This window comes from Rissa tridactyla, chromosome 2, assembly GCF_028500815.1.
Source record: "Rissa tridactyla isolate bRisTri1 chromosome 2, bRisTri1.patW.cur.20221130, whole genome shotgun sequence".
Classification (NCBI taxonomy): Eukaryota; Metazoa; Chordata; class Aves; order Charadriiformes; family Laridae; genus Rissa; species Rissa tridactyla.
This window is the reverse complement of record NC_071467.1, coordinates 10321013-10341564: the sequence shown is the minus strand read 5'-3', so window position 1 is coordinate 10341564 and position 20552 is coordinate 10321013. Positions and strand designations below refer to the sequence as shown.

Below are 20552 nucleotides of genomic sequence, written 5' to 3'. Positions count from 1 at the left end.
TCAAACAACTGCAGAGAAGATCCCTCTTTCATAAGATGCCATCAGGTGTTCTAAATCTACCAGAAATAATGCAAATAAAATGTTTCAGAGAGTATTTATGTTTTTTGGGTTTTTGTTTTTGTACACTAGTCCAACCCACAGATTATTCATGTTAGCAGGATACAGTCCTACAGCTTTGCTTAGGTTGAAAGCGGCCTCCCTCCCATATTTCCCTATTGCTTTGTCTGGGCTTCATTTGTCTCATTCGTCTAGAGAGGTCTTGGATGGAGAGTAGAAGTGTGGCCATCACATAAGAGAAGCCTCTTAATTATGAGTAAAATGACTTTTCTCTGAATAGTGGTCCTGTAAGGTTGTGGTCTTATTACAAGATAAGAGGTAAATGCTGGGCTGATTTTTAAAGCTATTTATCTACTTCTGTGCTGTTGCCTTCCAAGTCATTTTAAGCCTCCATTTCCAGCTTCAGTCATAAGAAATTTTTTTAAGTCAAATATTAACCTCCCTGCACAATAATTGTTTTCAGATATGTAAAACGTGGCATATCTATGTGTGGTGGAGAGACAAAGTTGTCAGAGAGACTCTTTATAATTGAATGGTTATATCTGAGGGTTTAAAATGTTAGACAAATTTCAAGTAGAGGTGAGTTGCTGGAGAAAGAGCAGCTGAGGACACCAGAGATACATTATAAATTCAGTTCTTCATAAAGTCATCATTTCAATATGTGTCTGGATTTAATATGTCATTCATTTAAAACTTAGGGATTTTTTATGATGAGAAATAAAAATGAAAATGAAATTTAATTCAGGTTACTGCTCTTCATTGAGGGCAATTTCACAGCATGTTCACAATGAGGGAAATGACATATTCCTTGTTTTTGAAAGTTTTGCAGTAGCTAATTAAGAAAGTAAGCTATACTTTCTATTTTCATTGCCCAGATACGATGAAAGCAGAATTACCTGCTGTGTTCTTACAATAAAATCAAGGTAAAAAGGAAGACAGTGTTTTTGAAGTGGTTCTGAACAAAGTACAGCACTGGGTGCCAACCTTTTTGAAAAACATAGATATTAAATCACAATATTGACCTAAAATTTCAAACAGATAGTGGAAAATGATGATATTCTTGGAACAAAATGGACTTAAGAAAACTGAGAACCTCATGTTTGTTGTTTATTCATAATTGCGATGTGTTGAAAACAAAACTGGAGGACATTGTGTGGCTGCCATTTCTGGTTGGTTGATATAAGTGCATATATTAAGCACAAGTGGCTAACTACATTTCATTAGAAAATATTTAAATTAATGATTTTATCAATAACTGGTAAACTGAGACTTTTTTTATAACATATTATTTTGTCTGTGCTACCTTCTCTGTCTTGCTTCTCTGACATTTCTATCTTTCTATGATAGTTTTTCTGGTACTCATGAGCAGTGGAGTCCCATTTAACTAAGACAAGCTCTGCAATGTTTTAGATCTTCACCAAAATTATAGTTTTGTAATGAAAATTGGGAAAAAACTAGACACAGATGTTTCCTCAGTTTCACAGAGTTCTGGGATTTCCAAATGGTGTCACAAAGACAATACCATACAGTTAAGTGCATAAGCAACATTGACAGTGACTGCTGGAGTAATTCTCCTTTGTATCCACAGTACTGTTCACTTTATTGGCAGAGTGATTAGAGTTAGAAAATTCATTGTAATCGAAAATGTTGATAGGTACTTGTTAACAACGCCAGGTGCTTAAAAAATAAAAATTTAAAATTTAGATCCTTGATGAAGTAGTCACTTTTGAAATTACAACTAAAACTCCTAACTTTCTGAAATACTTCTGAAAATTTTACTCAAGAGTCGTGTTGAGAGTAAATGGTGATGGGGAAGGAAGGATGAAAAAAGATGTAGGAGCTTAATTGCATAGTTTTGGAAACACAGTAACTGGAAATTAAGTCACTCAAAGGGTTTGAAAAACTTTGGCCAAGCTCCCTAAAGTCTTTTCCATCACAGGGGTCTGCACTTTGCCCTCTTCCTTCCTGTGCAGTAAGAGAATGAATTGCAATTAGTGTAAAAGCTGAACTTGCATCTGACAATGAACCAATGGAGCTAATTCAGATTTACGGATATTCATCTGAGACCGTAATACGGCATACAGACATTTCGACAGAGCCAAATGGCTTTGACTGTCAAACTGGAAAACCCCATAGCAATACTGAAATAGAGCAAGGAGTCCTTAAACCCTGAAAACCCTGCTGAAGGAAGAGATCATAGACTGCTGGAAAATAACAACATCTGTGAAACAAACTATCACATCTAAGTGTCCAAATTTCAGCTCAGAGTAGCATAAACAACAACAACAAAAAGATTCTTTTCCCCTTAGTGGGATTTTGGTGTTTTCGCCTTCTATTTTCGTTGTACTCTACAACAACGTATGATGGCAAATGAGAGAATGAAACTGCTTTCACTGAAAAAAATTCAGCTCATCTATACGAAATTCATCAGGAAATACAGAATCATCTCTTGCTTTGCACCACAAGACACCAGCTGACAGAAACTTTATATTTGTATTCCAGAAAATCTGCACTCATTAGGGGATTCTTAAAAATCTATGAGGCCCAAAAAGATCCTTACTTATTAGTATTATTGTTTCCTTGTACAGCTCCACATGTCTGATGGTACTTCTTGCTTGCCTCTAAAACATAGATTATACAAAGTTTGGCTCATGACTGGGTGACTTTCCATGACTGGCTCTTTTAGGTGTTACACAATACTGAATAATGATAGCAACAGCATTTACAGTTATTAGAATGATAGATGATTAGAGATGACAAATCTAAGGGATATTGAGAAATTGGAAGGGTCATTTTGCGAGTGCAGAAACTGTATTTCCTAGTTTTAACAATGCACAGTAATCAACAGAAGTATATCTGAGGCATTTATATAACCTTCATGGTTATAAAAAATTGGAGTCTTATTCTGCATTTACTTATGGAAGAGCATACCATTCCTTGTTGCATTTTTAAACTCATGGGTTTTTTCTTACTTTAATTCTACTGGTCTTATGATTTAAATAAAGTAAGGACAAAACAGACCCTACGGGACCTATCTGGCAATCTGTCATACTTCATAAGAAGTGTCATACATAGGACATGTCAATACAATTACCCATTGTAATTATCTATTATTTCCAGTTTAAGAAGTGGAAGCTGTGTGGGGTGGAAACAAACCTTGAGAGATTTTAAATATGTCACCCATTACTATCAAAAGTAGCAGTACCACCACCAAAAGCCACAAAAATGTTGACCCTGCTGTAAGAAACCTGAAGTTTAGACAGTTTATGAGAAGTGGAGGAGAAATAAATCAAAGTGAAACAGAATTCAAAATTCCTGGAATTATTATCTGGAGGAATTACATACATAATTATTCCTCTACTTTCTCTGCACAGTTTTAGCTCCTCAGCCATATTTTTAGAAATTTTCAGAAGCCACATCACAACTATTGGACTGCACACACTTTTTCCTTTGTTCTGCCCCACTTCATGTATCAGACCTATCTTCTAGGAAGTCATAGAATGAATTTATTAAACTTCACCAGGATTCTATCCTTACTTTTTAAAATGTGATATGCATTAACAGGTAATACAACTTTTACATTCATGTGAACTACAGATCTCCTGTGTCATGAAATATGTGTCTTCAAGATAGAAAAATGCCAGCAGTCTAGCAGTCACTGAATTATTGCCTGCAGATACTGATCAAGTGACCATGAACAAGCTGCTCAAGAAAAGATGTCACCTAAAATGTGACATTGCCAGTCTTCTTAAAGAAGATATGTTTAGAAATTGCTTAAATGAGCCACTACTTCAGAAGCAAAGGGAAAGGACAGAAGACTGAGGGAAACAGGTTATCCATTCCCCAAGACATTCCAGTATTGGAATATTTTGTCATTGTTGTTGTCCCAAATACAAATGAAAAACTGAAAAACCTATTACATGTATTTTCTATGTATATATTTATAGGCGTGCACAGTTACACAGTTTCAAAGTTCCAACTAAATTCACTGGAAATATTTCAAAATGTTTTTTTCCTAAATTTTGGGTTAGTTTGTCATTAAACGGTGTTTTAGAAGAGATTTTTCATTTGCTATCCTGATGTCTGTCTGTTTCTCTTGTGGGCATTTTTCTTGGCCCAAATACATTTTCCCTGATGCATTTCCAGTCACATGATGTCGATGACACACTACTTTGTTTGGTTATAGGTGAGCGTCAACTGCAGTGAGGTAACTCTCCAGGAAGTTCTGCCTTCAGGGGACAGCACAATCCTGAAGCCTTGCAAGGCACTGGGCCAAGACAAAATGCACAGTTCAACATTGACTGATGAAAAACAAATATTTCAGATCCAACCCCTACTTTCCACCTCACCAAAAAAAAAAAAATTCTGTTTTTTTTTAAACCCACCCAAAGGGAAACAATCTGTCTTTGTTTTCCTAATAGGAACATTTTCAGCAAAATTGAGTTTCTCAAAAAAAATGTTATCTTTGTAAACATTTCATTTTTCATGAGAAAATAAAATAATTCTAATGGAAAATCCTCAGAATCACTTGGAACAGGGGAATCTTTTGCTAGTATTTTATAAAGATTTTTACAATGAACTCTACAAAACAATGATCAAAATAAAGCTTACAAAATAATATTATTTTCTAAAAGCTTAGACAAGAAGAAAAATGCAAAAAAAAACCCAAACAACAAACTCACAAAAACCCCAAAAGTCATAAAAATGTGATCCAAGGGTTAAGATGAGAGCAGAGCATCCTAGACAGCATCCCTCAAAGCTTCTTCAGTCAACAGTGGCTGGAGAGGTGTTCTGGCATAGGTAACTTGCACTGCTCAGCACAGTCACGCATCCATACTGAGTCATTAGTCAGTAAAGCCTTGAATATGACATCTTCCTAGATCTCTGCGTAAGAGCATGACTTTCAAGAAGTAAATGAAATAAAATTGAGAAGCAATGTACATATCTATACAATGGGACAAAATGAATAGCTAAGTTCATTTGAGGATGAAATAGCAGTGTAAAATATATATATATACACACACATATATATACACAGGTTGTATCTTGATCTTAATGCAGGTTTTTAAACAGCAGGTGAATTTTCTGATATTTCAGTGTATAGCATGCTACATCTCATTTCTGCTCCCTTGATACAAACTAATAAGTAGCAAACTTCTTTTTATTCAATGCCTCTTATTCTGGATTGGAAAAGATGATGTATCTAAGAACAACCACCCCTGCTCGGATCAAAAGTTTACCTAACCAAGTATGTTATTGCACACAGTAGGAAAGAGGAGATTTTTAGGGAAGATTTTAAGAACAGAGAAAGTACATAGTGATACTTCCCTGCAGTGACCTCCCAGCTCCAAAAATTCATCTGTGAGCCAGAGGCGATGTTTTAGCATTTTCTCTGCCTAGATAGAGTTCACTTCCATGAACTTGCTTAGTTTTCACTTGACTGATACAAGTTTTAGTATCTAAAACTCTCTGAAACAGCTTAACCCCTCTTGTCTGAAGAACCATTTTAAAGCACCCGCCAGCTGCCGTTTCATTCTGCCTCTTCTTCTTATATGGGAAAAGACAATGAACAGCCATTCTCTATTCATCCTGTTTCCCAGTGAAAATCTTTCAGATGCCATATTGGATCAATACACACCAGGAAAATAACAGCATGAAACTCACTTAACCTGCACAAATCAGGTGGCATCATATTGGAGTCAGCGAGGCTACAAAAGCCTGGTCAAGTCTTATTAACAATTCCAGTTAATTCAAAAATAGGATTGTTTCTGCAATACCTGTCGCTGATTTTCTGTCTCTAGTCTCAGTCTGGCTTCTACACATCTTCTGGTCTCCAGGAAGGCTTGACGTTGTGCTCTGTCTGATAGGTAGCTAATGAAGATTCCTGCGGTGTTCATACACATAAATAACACTGCCTGAGCCGCTATCTGCAATGAACAACAAATAGGATTTGATCAGATAAGAGAAGCAAAAATACCTGTTTAAAAAGAGAAAGAGAGAGAGCGAGCAAGAGAGAGCAAATGACTCCTCTGCAGTCATGTAGGCAGTAAAACTAAACCATTAGGAAAGTTTACATAAAAGAATCTCTTGGATCTTAATTAGAGGCATCAAACGTGTAAAATTCTCTCTGCCTTGAGGAAGAAATACGCAGTATTCGGGGGCATTAAACTCCAGCTGAACCACAAACGATGTTTCCAAGAACTGACTCACAGGGCTCTAGTCAGGAATGATTACAAACATAATTAACAATTTGTTTTTGCACTGCCTCTTCTGTACAAGCAACTTTGTGATTTGTTCCATGGCTTAGTTAGAGAACAAGGCCATATTAAGGAAAACAAAGAGTATCGGTTAACTAAGAATTAATATTGGTGATAATAGTTATTTTGTTATTATTGACTAAATTAAATAAATTCATTTTCAGCCAATGCTAAAGCATGAGTTGGCACAGTTGGATTCCTGAACCATTCAACAGGGGAAGCTGACGGGATAACCAAATGCTTGCGTAGCCTGTGCCTGTGCACACAGACCTGTCCTTCGCTGACGCCTCCACAAAAGCCACGCTCTTTTTCCTTGTAGAAGGTGCAGCACAGCTTCTTCCTTTGCAATACGAACTTAGCCAAGTGGGAGTGGATCCTTGGACAGTGTAAATTTCAGTGGTTTATTTGTCTTTCATTGATACCTCTTTGTGCTCTGTATGTTTGGAAGGCAGGGCACATCGGCACTGCTGACGTGAGGATTGTTTGGGAGACAGAGTAAGAAACTTTTAATATTTGCAGGCAGTAGAGACAGAACGCAGACCCGCAGTTTCAGCAGCTTTCTCCAATACCTCATCCCTGTTACAGGCTGTGATTTCATGTGAACTCCTCTCAGTTTCCAATTCACCCTGCATTTTTTTTTAACTCGCGAGAGGGTCAGGAGTGAAAAATAAGTCCAGAAGCCATTAACATTCCTCAAATGCAGCATGTAGGGTGAAACTGCTCTGACTGCTACCTCAGCTAGAGAAGCCATCAGGGCACAGTGAACCAGCTGAAAGTCTGGAAAACCAGCTCCCCGTCTTCCTGCCAAGGTCCAGTCACAGCCCCCGGGCCGATGAGGTCCCGCTGGGTGCACCCTGCCTTGCGGGATCACACCCTTCTCCCAGTGGGAGACCAGCTGGGGAGCAGGCGGGGGCTACATTACCCCATGTACCTGCCCAGCAGAGCCACCCAGCCTCTGACAGCGATGGGCCATAAAGCTATGGGTGATACCTACAGGATCATGCCAATGTCAGAACAGCCACACCAGGACAGATCAAGTGTTCATCAGTCAGATTCTGTCTCAGCAAACAACAGAGAGTGCCCAGGTAGGAGTACAAGGATAAAACAGTAGACACAAATACAAGAATAAAGTAAACATCCAGTGATGCTTTGTGAGAACAGTCTTGAACACTCCAGCAATCTGTGGTTGCAGAACACCATGGGCTAGAGGTTGCATTTTTGTACTGTTATCTGATAATAAGTCTCCCTAAAATCAAAGTGTTGCTTGTCCTAATAAAAGAGAGAAAACATTTAGGAGAACTCCCTGATCTCATTGTGACGCTGTGCCGCAGATCTGCAGGTCTCGCTCCTCACATTCACGTGGGTTTGAAAGTGAGATTTTATATCAGACCAAATGCATCTGGCAGAAACTTCAGCTTTATATATTCCCGTATTTCTGAATCTGGAGTATTGTTCTATGATAGTACAGGGAATTAATTTACAATTTGTATGCCATGATGAGATAAGAATGCATATCCTGGCTCCAACTGAAGTTTTCTCTAACCTTTGCCAGTAATAGATGTAATAGGCAAAGCTTGAGAGAAACAGGGCATGATTAGCATGATCCTTGCATCTTCCTGGCTTCCAGGATCCTGTGGTTTACGGCACCTCTGAGCTGGAGGTGGCATACTCTATCCATCTGCTTAACTTTTTCTGATGCCTTTCTGAAGTTAATTGTACTTTTGGCCCCTATGGCACTCAATGGCAAAGATTTCTACAATTTAATTAGGCATTTTGTGATCAAAATGTTTCCTTTTTTTTGCTTTAATTTGCAGCCTTATCATTTCTTTGAGTGCCGCATCATGCTTATAATATAAGAGACAGTGACTAATCATTCCCGATTCATCTTCCTCTCACCACTCCTGATTTTACTGACTTACAGCATTACCCCTCTCAGCCTTTTATTTTTTAAAAGGGAGGAGTTTGAGACTACTCAGTCTCACTGCATTTGTCACTATTCCACCTCTGTGCTTACTGCTTTTCCCCTGTTATCTATCTACCTTACCCTCTTTTACTGGAGTCAGGGTGCTCTGGACCAGCCAGCTGCCCCCACTTTCCACCTTTGCTCCAAGATAAAACCGAGAATACAGCAATTCAGCCCACGAGATAACTCCTTTCTGGTGCAGGCTCCTAAGAGGCGTGTGCTGAGCTGACATGAGACAGGACGAGTTGAGAATTACGTTGTTCAGCAGGACGACTGAAATCAGCTGTGGGTGGCTGGAGGAGCCAACGTTTCATACCTTTTTGACTGACTTGAAGATAATCAATCCTCACACACTAGGAAAGCTCAGGTATACAGAGAAAAAAAAAAGAAAAGCCTTTCACAGCATTTGAAACGTGCATTTCAACAATGAAGGCAGTGGCAGGTGCTCTCGTTTGCTTGCAAATGCGATGGCAAGTTCCTCATGAGCCCGGTGCAGTTACGCACCTCTGCTAATGCTCAGGACTAGTGCCACTCTTAGAGCAAAGGCAGTAGAATTTGGCCTTCAATTAGATTTCATGAGCACAGGGAACTACTGGAGCGAGTCCAGCGAAGGGCAACCAAGATGATTGTGGGACTGGAGCACCTCCCTTATGAGGAAAGGCTGAAAGAGCTGGGACTCTTTAGCCTGGAGAAGAGAAGGTTGAGGGGGGACCTGATTAATGTTTACAAGTACCTAAAGGGTGGGTTTAAGGAGGACGGAGCCAGGCTCTTTTCAATGGTTCCCAGCGACAGGACAAGGGGCAATGGGCACAAGCTAGAACATAGGAAGTTCCATTCAAATACACGGAGAAACTTCTTTACAGTGAGGGTGACAGAGCACTGGAACAGGCTGCCCAGGGAGGTTGTGGAGTCCCCTTCTCTGGAGATTTTCAAGACCCGCCTGGATGCAGCCCTGAGTAATGTGCTTTAGGCAATCCTGCTCTAGCAGGGGAGTTGGACTAGATGATCTCTAGAGGTCCCTTCCAACTCTGAAGATTCCGTGATTCCGTGATTCCGTGATAGTTTGATTCCGACAAAGGGAATTATGGAAAACATGTTACAGGTAAAACAACAGCTTACTCAGAGGCAGAATCTGCTTTTTTTACACATAGTAGTCTGATTGAAACCAATCCAAAGAGTAAAGCGCTATGCCTTGCAAGGATACTAATGTCTGGCTCCTGTTAATAAAAGAATAAAAAAAGACATATAAGACTCGAGTCTCTCATTGCCACTTCTTTCTCCTACATTTTACTGTGGCCAATTCCAGAAGTCTTGCAGGATTTTCTTCTGCCTGTTGTCAGGGCCACAAGCCAGGGCGAACTCTGAGTTTATAAGACATACACAGTTTCATGTCTTTTTGACTGGCCTGAAGATAATCAATGCTCTCACAGTAGGAAAGCTGAGGTATAATGTGAAAAAAAGAAAATCTTTTCACAACATTTATAAACTCTTTAGTGTATTTGTACCTTGCACAGCACTCAAATAAGCAACTGCAGCAGAGACAGCAAGTGATCTTAAAAAGCCATGAGTGATATGTTTTGACGTTAAATAGGGCTCTGGGGAGGTCTTCTTGAATATTTATAAAATGCAAAAAGAAGGTACCTGTCACCACGCTGTTTGGGAGTATCTGTGTAACAGGATCTGCACCGTCCCTGCTGAACCTGCAGTTGCACAAATGGCATAATAGGATGAACAGCGCTAAAGAAAGTTACTTGACAAGATCATGCAGGTAGTTAGAAGCAGCTGTTAAAATTTTTGCAAAACTCTGCTTCCCATATTTCTCATAGGAGGCGATTAAGAGCTTAGTTCACAGAGAAATCACTTGGCAAATAAATTTGCATTCGTAAAGTGTCCTTCGTACAGGCACCTTGGAGCCCTTTGCAAAATCAATATGAAAACTAGCCAAAAACAAAGGCAATGAAGGAGCAGATGCAGGTCAGACAAGAAAGCTAAGTTTAAATTTGACAGTACACATTGATTCAAATAATTTAATTTTTATCTGTCACTCATTGCATAAAAAGGGCTTAGCCAAGACAACTGAAACTGGGATAATATTTTGAGTGGATTTGCAACCACCAGATCTCAGACAAAGAAACACTTAAAAGGCTCTAGACACAGCTGGTCAGGAAGAAATATCAGTCAAAGTATGTACAGTATAGTAACGTAAGAGAACAGGAAAAACAGAATTCATTGAAAACACAGTGAAGTAGCTCACAAGTCTGTTGTGAAGTGGTACGTGAACCACGATCACAGACAGCTTATCAAGACAGAATGGAATGTAGTTCAGGAAATGGGAATTTCTGAAGGGTACAGGTAAGTTAGTGAGAGCAGAGCTGGCCTAAGCGTAACAACAGCAACTTGTAGGCATTTCTGCTATAAGACCACCTAACTGAGTTTGCCTTGATTTGGAGTTTGCACAGATTCCTGTGAGTTTATGAACAATTGGGAGTGAGTTAGAGAGGGTTTGCAAATGCCAGAAATTTTAAAACTTCAAAAATCATGACTGAAATATGTTTTAATTTTGACACAAGTTTCCCTCTTTGAAAAGGTGCACATGTCCATCAGGGACAATTACATAAAGCCATAAGGCCAGCTGTAGAGTCTCCTAATTCAGTGCTCTCTAAGACCTGTTTATGGAGTTTAGACATCTATGGAGTGTATAAAAATTGAGTTCAGCATTTCCAAAGAGCCCATAATCTGAGGAAAAGTGAATACTTAGAAACATTCAACAAATCCAACAGATTAGAAATATGTTGATTGATAGCTAGTCCTAAAAGATAGTAATTGCTGCAGACAGTCTTCATCATGAGTAGTTGAACCAACGGTAGCATACATGCACATGAAAAGCACAGTGGAGGAAGAGGAGAGAAAGCCGATAAACTTTAGAAATAATTCCAAAACGCAGGAGGACAGTGAACTTGTGTGTTACTACCTCAAGTGCAGAAAGAAACCCTAGCGTGCTCTGCAGAAATTAACCTATTATTAACCTCCTCAGCAGGTAATTTTGTTCTGCTGCATAGAAACAGAGCAGTGCTTGGGCTGATCTCGCCAAAATACATCTGAAAAGTAAAGAAATGGTTCTCAATGTAATCTCCAGATGGACATTCTCAAGGCAGATCAGTCCTAAAGAGCAGAAATTTCATTAATCCACGAAATGACCCTGTGGAAAATTATTGAATTCTTTTCCTATTTTGCTTCCTAATTTTGGATTGGCTTCAACAATGGATTAGAATACTTCTTGTATGGTTTGGGAAACCTGAGAAAGTAAAGATGTTGTGCTTCTTTAAGAGTGTTTTCAGCATGTGCCACATAAAGAACTGGTTGCTATGGTAATTATTATTGGTTAATTAGGTTTGGAGAAGCATTTTGATTCATCGTTAGTTGTTTAACTAAAAATAGCTGCTCACCACAAAGTTGTTTTTTGTAACTAAAATGTCTCAGAAACCCCATTGCCCTCTCTCCCTTCACCATCACCCCCTTGCTTAGGTTACTTCAAAGGAAAATAACTTATGCTTTTATTAGAACTTATCACTAGGAATGAACTGAGGGTTGCATGAGAAGTGTGGGATTTGAGACCAAAATGCTCTACTTCGTATAGAATAGGAACATCTGGCAGCGCAGACTCTACCACTCTCTCACTGCTGGGCTGCAGCAAGCTGCTCTCTCCAGCTGAGACCATGATTTTATGAATCAAAGCTCCTGGCAGTGAAACTAGTACCTGTATCTCTGTACTGCCTCTTGCCCACCTTGATCCCTCAGCACAACTTCCCCTCTGTTGTGCCAGATCAATTATTTGTGGGACCATACTGTGAACTATATCAGGGAACTTGGCCAACTTAAAAAACAAACATTTGGCGTTGGCAGTGATTTTCCTATCTAGAGCAGTCGTCTGATTGAGTTCACAGCACAGCCTCCACAGGGAGAGGAAGCACGTGAACATTCATAGTTGGCAGTACTGCCAACTCATTAAACTGAAATCATTGCTGCCTTATTGTTAAATCACCTTGTAAGGAGGTTTTTTTTATTCCCCAGGTTCACTCCTTCTGATTTCTCCTGGGTCTAAATGCTAAATGCCAATGGCCATGATAGAAGGTTGGTCCTTTTTTTTTTTTTTAGATTGTGGATGTTTCTTCATCAACATTTATTGGAAACCGACCTATCTGACAAAGGTGACCAAACTGCTGCCATGACTTTCCAGAAAGCTTGTCTGTCCCTCATCCTCTATATTGTCCAATGCATAAGTACAACAGCTGTTTAACTCCTAATCACAGCTGGAGTGAGTGCTAACTCTTATCTGATCTACATATACATAGCTTAGTGAAAGACAGGAGATACCATACACCTGAGAAAACAGGGACGGAGAAAGGTATATTGTTTATTCTTGGTAAATTTAGTCAAGCACAAACTACGAGGGTTAAGAGTAGTGCTTTACCCCCCCTGTTGTGAAAGGAGCCATTTCTATCAGTGTCACCTCCTGATTTTGTGTTTAGAACTGAGCTTTGTGGTTCATCTATGCACAGCTCCCACGGGAACATTGGCTCATTCTTCAAAAACTCAGATCTTGTTTATGTCTCTAGGAGAGCTGAGATCTTTTAAGTCTGGTCTTGCTGCTTCCAGAACAGGCATTAGAGGACTTCACTATGTACTTAGGGACACAGTCTGGCCTTTAACGTGCATGAAATCTGTAGCTTGCAAGGCAAGTTGGTCCTATCAAAACACAGGGTATACGCCAAGGAATTATTAGATTACCCTCAATGAGAGTAACTGGTCTCAGACACATTTTTCTCCATTCTATAGAAGAACATCCTAACATGCTTATTGCTCCGGCACTGCTAATGATTTAGAAAACAAAAACCACTTTCCCTCTGAACAATGACAAGTTTGCATAAAATCAATTGTTCTAGTTCAAGACAGAATTCAGAAATATGTATCTTTAACATTCAGAACAAGAGTTTAATTTGCTGCTAGAAAAATAGCTATTTCCGTCTTGCTCTTCCTCTCACTGAATCCATTAGAAAAGTAGGAGATTGAAGGTCTGATTAAGTTGCTCATAGGTAGCTCAAACCATACAATTTGGTAAGTCAGTCAGCTATCAACTGTGGCAAGACGTTTGCAACACGGTGTGGTACAAGAGATCTTTCAGGAACATCATATCATATCATATCACATCATATCATATCACATCAGACACATGAGGGCTGACATAACTGGAGTGATGCAGAGGCACTCAAGCAAATACATAACCCTACTAGCACCATTGGGCAGCCCCAAATGGCAAATATTTTTCAGCACATCTCCTCTAACTCCCCTTGAGTTTGTCTAAAATTTAGGGTTTGGGCAAAATCTTAATAAAATAAAAAAATCTATTCTGGGACGTTGGATTACCTTTTTTTGGTGCTTTTCTTTTTATAAATGTTAAAGTGACTAGACACATCTGGGACAATGTCAGTAGTAGGGTCATAGCCCATGCATACAGAAGAATGGACAGAGATGGGTAAATGAGCTTCAATTTTAGTAACTGTTTTCCATGGCTACAGGGTACTCTGCTGAACTCTGTCTCTGACCCTCATCTAGGAACTGATCCTGAACTGCACAATGAAATCTGGTGATCACGTCTCCTGTTCACTGAGCAGCACAGCACTCTTTTGTCCTCATTTTGCACACAGGATGCTATTGCGGATACTTGAAATGTTCCTATTTAAAATGGACAATCTTATTCTTTGACGTGAATTATCTCCCCTATTCAGTGTTTTCTGTGTCCTGGTTGGGTACCCTCCGCCTGTACTCTGAGACGGCTGCATTGCAGGGCAATAACAAGGAGAATTCTAAAGCCAAACCTTCCAGATGTCACCATTTTATTGTCCAAAAACTTCACCCCATTTGGTGTTTTTAGGTAAATGTAAAAGACTCAGACAGGAATCTCTGACGTCTTCTTTAAATATATGTAACCTTGAAAACACAGTATACGTACTACAGAATTACTTTAAATTACCTGTGCTGTCTAGCCAGGAGTAGATCCTGTAACAACCCACAAAAGTCAGTAAAAACCAAGGCACAGCACAAATCCTGGCTCAACAGACAAACACACTGGAAGCAGCCCATGGCAATCAAGGTAGGTTAAGAAACTGTTGAAGTGACGGTATTGCCCTGCTCAGTGCTCAGAAGAGAGTGTAAAGCAGCTGTGGAGTTTCTCTTTCTGCACCTCCATTTTTCAGACTCATGAAGCTCAGTCTGACACTAAAATTTTCCCTACACGTTTTTTTATGTGAAGTTGACCTCCCTTACAAGCTGCACATTTACTGTTCAAAACAAATACCAAAGTAATTACATTCAATAGAAGCCACATTCCATTTAAAGCCACTGGAGAAATAAATTAGTCCTAATAACAGTTACAGCATCTAAACAAAGATTTATAATAAATTAATCTGAAATGGGGAAGAACACTCACAGCATCCTAGATATTAAGAATGAAAAATTAATCCCGGATTTTTTTGAACCATCCCTTACCAAAAGTTAATTGCATAGCATACATGGATATCTGAATTGTAAATACCTGTCTCCCAATTCAGACGTACCATTATCTGGGGACGAGGCATAGATAACTTTCCAGTGACAAAAAAATTCATCTGAAACCCAGTCTGGAAACGTCTGAGAGCGTCAATGAGTTCTAGGGTGAGCCTGGACACTGTAAAATTAAGATGTCTAAAGCAAAAGTCACTTTTGGAAATTTTCCTCAAATTACCTCAGTAGTTCTGTCTAAGTCAATGCAAGATAGCCAAGGCAGAAGAACTCCTAGTACTTCCCTTAATAGATTATACAACTGATTAGGAGTAATGGTAGAAAAAAAAAAAAATCATCAAGGCTGCTTTGCAGCATTGGAAAGAGTTTAACTACATTTTAAGGAAAACAGAATTAGGTAGTCTGCATTTCCACTAAATGAGTTTGGGGTGGTGTTCTGCACAGCTGCTTTTATTGCTCTAGATAATGGCTCTTATCCAAAGTAGGATGTCAAAAGCGAGCGGGCAATAATTATGTTTGTAGGGCTGACAACAGTTCATCTTTTCTGACACATTGCTGTTTCCATCTGATCAAATGTATGCGTGTCCCAGCAATTACCTGCAGTATGTCCGCCATGTCTCTTCCCAATGGCAGTGGGAATCATCATGATGTGTGCACAGGTGACCCTGCTTCAGGTGTTCTGCAGAGTTATAACAGCCGGCACAAGAGAAGCTTTTCATTTTTCTTCCTAGCTATGTAAAGCCAGGTCATGTGTGTTTTCCTCTCAATTATCAAGCTGTGGCCATAGGTGGAGGAAAGAAGCAAGATTTTACAAATAATTTTTTCCCCTCTGGTATTGCAATGGAAAAAGAAAATAATAGCAAAATGTGATGATCTAAAATTACTCTTGGACTCTTTATCAAGAAATAATGACAGCCTTATGAAAGCCACTCCAGTCCGGGTGAGAGTGAGACTAATATCTATTAGAAAGTAAATTGGTTTAACTGAAATAGTACTGAAAATACCGGTAATGAAAAATAGATGAGGGATATCATCGTGTTGAGTGTCCTTTTCCAAACAACCCCTGCCCTTCAAAGCCTGCGCATACTCTGATGGGAAGCTCTGATGATCAGCTGTTTGTGTTAATCAGTTATACCTGCTGGCAAACAAACCACCCCCCACAGCTGTTCTTTTTTTAGAATATTTACCAAAAAAAAAAAAAAAAAAGGCAAAACAGTGCTGGAAACAAAGGCTCTTTCCATTTTATTATCAGCTTTTTTAACTAAAGGCCAATGGCAAGGCTAAATTTTTCCTACAGTTGCACCTGTAGGTGGCTGTCATTTTGCACAGGTGCCGTTAGAGACAGAGTTTTCCCATTGAATCTACAGCTGACCGATGTGTGGGAAGACTAGAGTAGATTTACAGATCCGGGATCAGGCTGCAGGTTTGCTAGCCCAGACATAATACGGAAAATATCTCCTCTATCCAAATTTCCCATTACGGCTGCTATGCTTCCATTTTAAATTATTTTTGGAAAAGTGACCTGAAAATCCCAATGAAAGCAATTTGGTATTCCCTGTGTTTGTTTTTCCCCTCAGTATCTCCTTTTGTTGTTGACTATGATGAAAATCAAGAAAAGACAGAATTTAGCAATGACTTTTTTAGAGTCCTTTCCTAGTAAAATATTTGGAAAAAGAGAAATAAAAAAAACCCCTACTTTTTGCCTACTTTTTCAGCTATCCCTGATGCTAACATTGGGCTGTAAACATGGCAAATCACAGCCCCTGAGGCCTGCCCTTACTTTGGAGAAATCTTGGGTAGCATAAAGGTGGTGGACTGCAGTCTGCCTTCAGAGTACACAGAATTTTGGACATCCTTAACCACACTGAGAACCAGTTCTGATATGACCTTGGGAGACCACAGGAAATACACATGGATGAACCTGCAAGGAAAACTTTAGGATGGTTGGGGATGGGCAATAGGGCCCAGGAGACTTTGTCCTCCAGAGCTGAGCTGAACACAGTTTAGGCACAGTGAAAGACATGAATCACTCAAGGTTCAATGGGAATTTTATTGATAACTATCTAACGTTACTCACTATTCTCTTTAAGTCTGCTTTATCTCAATATTTTTAACTCTCAATTAGGAACTATCCTGGAGATAGGCAAGGGACATGGGAGCAAATGGAAATGTACCAGACAAGAGCCATGAGAGGTTACAGCATTCCAGACCAGCTGGATTAAAACTTTATCTCAGAGAGTTAGGCGAGGACAAACATTTTCCTTTGTGAAACCTGTGGGTGTTGTTTTGCTATTAGTCACGGTGAATGCTTCAGTGTGGTGAGCTAGAAGAAGTCAGACTGACATCAAAAGTACAGAGAGTGCTGTGGGAAAAAGTTGACTCAGTCCTTTGGCTGGCAGAATATGCCACAGACAAATAATGAAAGATTAGGTTTCTTCTGCCACTTTGCTAGCAGAGGAGACATATAGCACAGGGTTCATTCTGCATTGACACTGATGTGACCTAGGACTAATTCCTTTGAAGGCAGTGGCTTATTCTGGTGTAAAACAAGGATGGGATTAACATCAAACCCTGATATTTACCGTGGGCCAAATTGTCCTTGCCTGATAATACAAACCATGCCTTTGTTTTCACTGCTTGTGTAAGCATGGGAAATAGAAACGGGACTGTTCACGGAATATTAAATAAATGATACAAGACAAAACAACCGCTGTCTCTGATGTTGAATAATGAATCCTGCTGATACCAGTGAGAGCTGCTGGGAGTATTAAATCTTGGTGGACATAAACGAAGGAGAGAAGCCCCCCAGATGTTTTACATCAGCATAGCTGTGTATAAATTCATACAGGGTTTGATCCAGTGCACGGCTGAAGAATGCTGTCCACATTTTTGCAGGTTGCTTAAAGGCACCAACCCAAGAGCAGGGTCAGTCTTAATCTGCTCACACAGAAACTCATTGGCTTCAAAGGGAAATATGCTTGGGCAAAGCAGTGCTTGGTCTTAATGAGTATTTAGCTCACATATCTACTATTTAGATCAATATAGTCATGATATGTAAACAGTGCTCTCTTAGGAGCACTCAGCAGATGAGTCCTTGAAAAGAAATTGTGTGTGGCCTTGGACATGCTGAGGTATGAATACCAAGGCTGACGATGCTGTGTTTCAGGGCACAAAAAACACCCCAGAATTTAAGTCAAGAATTACCTGACAAAGTGGATTTGTACTGGAATTTAAGGCCGTGGAGAGAACATTACTTCTGACCCTTAAAAAATAAAAGCAAAGACAATCTGTTTTAGAAACTGACCTTCCCATTTGTTTGATGGTTTTCGGAAGCCAGACAGAGCTAACAGTTAAATCTATGAAAGGGCCCGAGGAGAAAGGACACAGTTAATGACAAGGTGAGACATTTTCTACTGTTTAATGCTTGATCCAAAGCCTGTTCTGTTTGATGGAGATATGCTTGCTGGCTCTGATGGCTTTTAAAGCAGTTTCCTCCAACAATCTTGGTTTGTTAGCTATGAGAACACAAGTGAAATGAAGCATTTCAGGTGTCCCAGGGAATTATTTATGCCCCCTTCTTGATAACAATTTGCTTGGTTTTTTTCCCTCGAAGAATTAACTGAGTTTTTAGAGCATAAGTTCTGCCACTCAGACAGTCAGTACAGTGACCACCCTTTCCAAGGTACATAAAAATGTTTCAAACTGCAAAAAAATCAGAATTTCTATTCTTAAAGGAAAATAAGGCCCCAGTCAGGCCCCATTGTTGAAGTTCTTGTATTTTAGTTTAGATAGTACAGTGCAGAAGGCAATTAAAACCATGTCTATAGACAGCACTACGAACACGCTAGGTGTCAATATTAAGCTGATGTCTGATGGCCGACGCTGTACAGTAACCACATGTGTAACCTATATTAAATTCCAGATAAAAACAAGAACAAGCTCAAATGACTTCTTCATGAACATTCCCTTCTCGTGAACACCCGTATCCATTGGGTAAAGTCAGCTCAGTTCATCATTAAATGAGCATAAAACTATGCAATAACCTTGCAATAAACACCCAATGTAGTTGTATCGTAAATAACTTTTGTCATGCATTCTGGCCTTTCTTGCCTTCTGACATGTTCCTATGTATTATTTCCACAAAGAGTTTATAAAAAAGAGGAAATCTTTAAGTCATGCCAATTATGTTTTTTTAAGGAGAAAAATATTAATAAAAAAGTAGTACCAGTCAGACTAAATACCTCACAAGATGATATTAAAAAATAAATAAATCTGTGAACAATGTCTGGAGACAGGCAAGACAAATTTGGCAAACCAGAAAAGTTTTATGAACGGCTATTTAAAAAAATGTCCTTAATGAAAACCAAAAAGTGTTTGTGTGTGTGTGCATGTGTGTGTTTTAACATTTTCAGTTCTTGGCAGAAAAACTACCCTCACATTTTTTTCCCTTTCTCTAGTTAGTAGCAAAGAGGTGCAACCACTGGACTTCTGGGCAGCTCAGTCTTGTAGGTGTGCAAATGCCTTTCTTAGACTGGTACAACTCTGGTGGCACCCAGAAGGGAAAATGTGGCTACCTAGAGATATTTAAGATTCAGAAGACACCTATAGTATGTGGCAGCATAAGATAGCTCTCAGCTCCCAGCTTCCACTGAGTACAATTGGAAATTGAAATGGAAGAGCCATTACCACTCAGAGTTGCAAAATCCCTCCTCTGGGAGATGGGGGCTCCTGCTGACCTCAGTATTCAATAAAAACTCTTTGCTGAATCACAAGGGCAGACACTGCTGATCTGCAGGACTTGCAGTTGTGAGAGGTGGTAGCTCAGGAGCCAGCCCTGTCCAGGGCTTGCAGGAACACAGCAGTACCACTGGATTTGGATGGGATCACACAGACATTCTGGAGAAATGTGTCCTAATCCATAAACTGTGAAGATGTGCCTCTCTTCAAAATGATGATAATGATAAAAAACCCCAGGATGACGCACTTCTACCTACCACCCTACTTTCACAAAGAAGAACAAGAATACCTGTATTCCACATGTGTGTTTTATGCTGTTTTTACTCTGAACAGAAAACCCAGCACAAATTTGCAAAGTATTCATTGTTACAAAGAGATTCCTGTATCTAGCAGGATTAGAAATGGCTGTCTAAAAATCTTTCTTTAAAGGTTTCTCTATACTTGCTCTGAACTGCCGATGCTGATTTTGTGGTCTGGAAATAAAGGCGTTTTGCTGAAAGACTGAATTGCCCTTCACAACATGAAAAACGTGATTAAAATACTCTGGCAAAGTCAGAGTTTATTGGCCTTGAAGAGAACATGAGCCACCATCATGTTCCCTGAATTACAATTGTGTGCTGCTAAGGCTTTTTTCTTTAGTGAAGAAGGAAGGGAACATTTTCTGTCTGTTCAAAAGTAAAAGCCCAATTCCCTGCTTTCCGTCAGGGTGAGATGCTCAGCCCTGGGAAAGGTGCTGTGCTAATCCAGAAACAGAAAACACCTCAGGTCTAGTAGCCCATAGCTGGTGTTACACATGGAGAAACTTTGCAAGAGAAAAAATACCCCATGAGGCTTCCCAGTGCGTAGGCTGGATATAGATGCAAAAGACGAGCCAGGATGCTCCCACCTCTCATCAATGCTCCAGCTACTCAGCAAGCATAAACTAATCTCTATATTTACTTATGGCACTGTATGGCTATATTGTTCCCATTTTTCGTGTG

General features: G+C 39.6%; 1 protein-coding gene across 2 annotated transcripts in view; it reads right to left on the bottom strand.

Moving 5' to 3' along the window:
• The window catches only part of ADCY8 (adenylate cyclase 8), a 128238-nt gene that overhangs the window by 90069 nt on the left and 17617 nt on the right, over positions 1 to 20552 (bottom strand). For both annotated transcript variants that reach the window (XM_054193173.1, XM_054193174.1), the window contains exon 2: positions 5835 to 5984. In XM_054193173.1, coding sequence (XP_054049148.1) covers positions 5835 to 5984 — 150 coding nt within the window. The remainder of the gene's footprint in view (positions 1 to 5834; positions 5985 to 20552) is intronic.